This window comes from Octopus bimaculoides, chromosome 24 (assembly GCF_001194135.2).
Source record: "Octopus bimaculoides isolate UCB-OBI-ISO-001 chromosome 24, ASM119413v2, whole genome shotgun sequence".
Lineage (NCBI taxonomy): Eukaryota > Metazoa > Mollusca > Cephalopoda > Octopoda > Octopodidae > Octopus > Octopus bimaculoides.
The window spans coordinates 175,229-181,013 of NC_069004.1; the positions used below are offsets into that span (position 1 = coordinate 175,229).

Below are 5,785 nucleotides of genomic sequence, written 5' to 3' on the forward strand. Positions count from 1 at the left end.
GAATATTTAGCTGTAGATTCGAGTTTTCAATGAATATTTAGCTGAAGATCAGAATAGAGTATTCTTTACTCTTAACTGTGAAACGATCGTACTAAATTAACTAAAGGCAGGTGGTTTTTTTACTCTTCTCTACTGTTTTTTGTTCTGTGTGTATCAAAAATATCGCTATCAATCTGGAGTAATAATTTGTAGTTTTGAAATCAGTAGTTCTTTGACTGCTATTTCTGAATTCTCAGTATGTTGGAGAAGCAGGTTACTGTCAATCCCTATATATTTATGATTATAAATGTTTTTTACCGAAAAGGTTTTTTCATACTGAGCTACCCGGCAAAATTGTTAATTATTAATTTTATTACTAATTGACGATTCCCTGCCCTGCATATCTATATATACACATAGATATATGTATGTATATATATATATTTTCTATTAATGTGTGTCAGTCAACTCTTTCTATTTTTTAAATAACACTGTTTTCTTGTTCTCTCCAATTCAGTGCCTCGATGAAATTAGCATATCAAGATATGAAATTAGAAAGGAAGAAAGAAGAGGAAAAATTAAAATCCTCTGACCCCCAAAAAGCAGCTCAACTGGAACGGCTTGGGATGGGTTTTTCCGGTAGTCGGTGAGTACTATTCTGTGTGTGTGTGTTTGTCTGTCTATCTTTTGGTATAACTTTCTTTAATGAATTCAAAGTGCTTCTTAGAGTTTAAAGCAAGTACAAGCATGACTGTGTGGTTAAGAAGATTATTTCAGAACCGTGTGGTTTTGGGTTTATGTCCATCGTGCAGCACCTTAGGCAAGTGTCTCATACTCTGGCCCCAAGCCAATCAAACCCTTGTGAGTGGATTTGGTAAACAGAAATTGAAAGAAGCCTCTGTGATTTTTGTGTTCACCATTGCCTTGGCATCCCAAGGTGGTTACAAATGAGCATTACCATCATACACATAATGTTGTTTGTTTCCAGTCTTCCATGTAAAAATATGTTTGGCCGTGGGGAAGTATATCACCTTGCTTGCAAACAGGTGAGGATTGATGACACAAAGAGCATTTAACCATAGAAAATCTGCTTCAAAACATTGCCTGACCCATGCAAGCATGGAAATGTGGACATTAAATGATGATGGTAGTGACCTCCTTATCACAGACTTTTATCAACTTCATCACCTCACCATTTTCTAAGAATTTTCTTATTACAGTTTGTTGTATGATTGCAGAGGTTAATGCTTTTTCTTTCGACCTTTATTTCAATAACAGTAATTTTTGTTTTCTTTATTTCAACTGATTTTTTCCTTTTTTTTATATATTTGTTTTTACAGAGGGGTCAGTCACTCCATTCTCTCAGACATGACCGTCATCGACCAAGAGACACCAAGTGGCCGGACATCAAATTCCTCTAATTTGGATAGATTTGAAAGCAGCCAGAGTGGTCGAGACTTTTTTGAGGATGAATTTGACAAGTTAGGAGGCTTTTCTTTAAGCTCGAAGTAATTGCCATTCTTTTACTATATATTTTTATATATTTTTTACACTTTTTTATAAATGTTTAGACTAAGCTATTTTATTGTGTTCTGTGCAACTAGTCCAACTTTAAACCCCTTCTTTTTTTAAACCCCTTCTTTAAACCACTTTTTTTTTTCTGTTTTTTTTTTTTTATTTTTAATAAATTTTTAGAATAATTACTTTACACCATTTGCAGTTTTTAAAGTTCAACTATTGGAAGACGGGGGATCAAATTAATTGTTGATTTGTGATTTGATTCTAAGCCTCTAACACTTAAACCAGCCTTATCCATTCTAAATATTCTACTTATTTTACTTTCAAATTGGCCAGATCTAGCCTCTTGCAGCTACCCAACAATGTCATTCTAAATCTCAAAGCTACAAGATACTGCAGAATTAATTCAAAACAATGTGAATAAATAAGCAGGACATTTGACAGAGTAATCTGAATGCTGAAGGGGTAAATGCAATGTGGTGGTGGTTGTGAGAGGGGTCAGTTTATAACTTGATCATAAATGGAGCATTAAGTTCTAATATATAAACTTCAAAAGAATTTAGGTCCCTAAGTGGGCGTTATAGTATTGATGAGTTTGTAGTAGTGTGGCAATTCTCAATTTCATTAATACAGGCGGCTGAAAAGATTGGCCGTAAATAGGTTTTACTCTTCTAAGAGCGAGCGTACAGTATTGGTCAGTAATAGCTTTAGTTGTGAGCCTGGCTGGTCAACAGACAACCATGTTTAAATATCATTTTCACTCCAAGGCCTCGTTTTCAACTGGCGGTAGTAATATTAACAGTAGTAAATATAACCTGTATAGTAGTTATAGTAATAATATTAGTACTTATTACCTCTGCTGAAGAATCTGAGCACTACCAGGTGAGTTTGTAAAGTTCTGAACCACCAAAATATAACATGGGGCATTACAATATTCTGCATAGTTTCCATCTTTTGACTTTGCAAGTTGTATCAATGGAGATGCTGTTGACCGGCCTCTCAGTTTCTCAAGTTGTAGAGAGTAAACGCTGATGACTTGCTTTTGGTTGCTCAGGATTATCAAGCTCTGAGTGCATGCAGGACATTGAAATATTACAGATTTTATCTCACGAGTGGAAAATGGTAGATTCTTTGACCACATGAAATGGAGCAATCACATCGCGCCTGGATGGCACAAGGAAATGTGGAGCTGTGTAAGGTCCACGGGGGTAGAAGATGTACAATAAACCTGAGAAAAGGTATCTACAGCCTTGTTCTCCTTACCCAACCAATAAATGGCATCATATTTGAAACAATATTGCTCAATCCTCCATCATAATACCTTGCCGTTCTTGACTTTATCTTTGTGTTTGTTGTTGAACCCAGGCTGGGCAGTTGGAATGTGGGTGTTTGTTGTAACAACAGTAAAAAAAAACATTTAAGTGTGGCAGTAGCTACTAAATTGGCGTCGGATACAGGATCATGTTTCGGACTGAGAGGACATGCAGCACAGGATTCGTTAGCGGGGACTGACTGAGCTTAGGTAACTTGAAGATTGAACCTCTACCATCTGCATCTGTACTTGGATAAAGCCCCAGTCAAGGTCTAAGTTGTCCTGCTCCAACAACCGTTGCTGTATGCTACTAGAAGGCATGCCACTTATGAAGGCATCTCTTGCAGCCAAAACAGCTTTGTATCCACAATCTTTTGCCAAAAGTTTGTGCTTCTGGGGGGATTGATCTAAACTTTGTCCCTCCTCCTGCTTGCAACTGTATAACAGGTGATATGCATACACTATATCAGTGGTTCTCGACCTGTGCTCTGTAGGCTCCTGGTGGTCCACAAAAGTAGTACTGGGGGACCTGTGAACTACATTCAAAATTTCATATCAATATAAACATAAGGATAACAATATCCTGGGGTCCGTGGGAAAACTCATTTGAATAAAAGGAGTCCTTGGTAATGAAAATTGGGAACCACTGCACTACATTCTTTGGTTTCATGTATAGTGAAGTAAGACTGTCAAGAGCTCTGGTGTACATGATGCAGTCCGTAATATATTCAAACACATTGGCTGTAAATAGGCTTTACTCTTCTAAGAGTCAGTAATAGCTTTAGTCGTGAACCTGGCTGGTCAACAGACAACCATGTTTAAATATCATTTCTAAGCTTCGCTTTCACTCCAAAGCCTCGTTTTCAACTGGGCTGTAATAATGTTAACAGTAGTAAATATAACCTGTATAGTAGTTATAGTAATAATATCAGTCATTATTACCCTGGAGTTTTAACTTACTGCCTTTCCAAGGATATGGGATCTTGGTAGGAGTGAAGCAATTTATTTAAAAGATTCTGAAAAAAGATCTTTGTTTCTCTCCATTATTTTGTAGACACAGCAACATTCCTCTTCTGATGAGCCATATGAGATTGGCTTTCGTGTTCTGTTTGAAATAGTAATGTGTTTGTTTGTTTTAGGGGGTGGGGGGTAGTACTTTTTATCACCATTACAGAACTGCTTTGTGTGTTTCAATATGTTCAAAAGATTTTAGTAAAATATACAGGCTTCACTATGTGGTGAAGAAGTTTACTTCCCAACCAAATGGTTTCAGGTTCAGTCCCTCTACATGGCAAGTGACTTCTACTAAAGCCCTGAGCCAAACAAAACCTTGTTAATGAAATTGGTAGATGGAAACTGAAAGAAGCCCATCATATACGTGTGTGTTTTCTTGTCCTGACAAATAGCTGTAAATGAGTGTCACTGTCATATAAGAAGTGTTATTCATTCCCAATTTTCTGCAAAAATGTGTGACCATGAAATAGATGGAAGCAGAAAGAGCGTCCAGCCACAGACATTCTGCCTCAATAAACTCTGTCTGGCCGACACAAATATGGAAAAGTGGATGTTAAAAAAAAGGGATGTTCACTGCTGTTCATATTACAATGTATTTGATGGGGAAATTTAATTTAAGTGTCACTAAATATAATATAAATATCAACTTGTCTGTAACAGGCTGATATTAAGGAATTGTTCTATACCTAGCCATTAAGAATAGGTATCAGATCACGTGCAGTTGTTACCAGGGCTAGATTAGCATTTCATTTGTGGGGAAAATTATCTCTCAGTTTGCTTAATTTTAATATGATGCAACAGAAGGTAGACACTGACCCTTTCTGGGCATTTTATGCTTGCAATAATGAAGGTATGCAATTTCATTGTTTTTAATGTCCTGGATTTATAAATATGTTTGCCTGATTCGTTGTGGCCAGCTTTTTTGTTTTAGAGTTGATTAATTAGTGTGAGTGGAGATATTAAGTTGTAAAACTATTTCCTCCTGAAAAAAATTATGTAACTTCCTAAATTAAAAAAATTTTGAAACCCTAAATTCCTGATAGTTAAAAAAAAATGTTTTTCATACCAACCCTTTATAAAGGAAACATCAATCTCTCTTCCTCTCCCCTACACTACACGATTATCCAGCCTATCTAGGATGGAGCACAATAAAATTCACACACACACACCTATTCATTCATTCATCATACGTGCACATGTCCATTCACTGGATGGTTTCAAAAGAACAAAAAGATATCTGCATTATAAAATCCAAATGAATTTGTTCATCACTGTAAGTTTAGTTGCTCTCAGAACTAGGAAAAATATGTCATTTTAAACACAGGTTATTCAACAGATGTATGGTTAAAGGACCTTTGACCCAAACTGTAAGATTTTTTTCCTCTCCTCATATCAATTAAACTTATCGTAATCTTCATCTCTTGGACTGTTGTTATTGCCAATGCAAGGCTTTGCTATTTTCATCAGATTCCATATTTTAATCCTAAACTACATGATAGACAAAGCTTCATCCCCACCAACAGTTTTAGCCATTGTTGCACTACCACTTGCCTCTGCATTGACTGTTGCACCTCTAAACTCGTTCACTTCATAACAACCTACACTTAAACCCACTTAATGATGCACTTCTCTCTCTCTCTCTCTCTCTCTCTCTCTCTCTCTCTCTCTCCTCCACTTCTTCCTCTGGTATCCTTCCTCTCAGTGATATTTCATATATTAGAGACAATGCAAGTGATGAACAAATATCTTTCGGTGCATTAGTATATGAACTGCTTTAGAACCGTTACAGTGTCTTGTTAAGTACCTTGCTTTTCTGAGTTCAACTGCCAGAACCAACTTTGCCTGACATTTCTTTCAAGGAGTTAGTAACCTACATACCAGTAATATACTTGGGTTAGTTCAGTCTATAAAATCTTTCTGCCCTTTTTGCAAAGAAAATAAAATAGGTCTTGTGCCTAAAAA

General features: G+C 36.3%; 1 protein-coding gene across 1 annotated transcript in view; it reads left to right on the forward strand.

Moving 5' to 3' along the window:
• Positions 1-5,785, forward strand: part of LOC106881471 (ADP-ribosylation factor GTPase-activating protein 2) — a 40,810-nt gene that overhangs the window by 24,050 nt on the left and 10,975 nt on the right. Inside the window, exons 7-8 of the mRNA XM_014931864.2 lie at positions 497-625; positions 1,320-1,487. Of these exons, the coding sequence (XP_014787350.1) occupies positions 497-625; positions 1,320-1,487 (297 nt within the window). The remainder of the gene's footprint in view (positions 1-496; positions 626-1,319; positions 1,488-5,785) is intronic.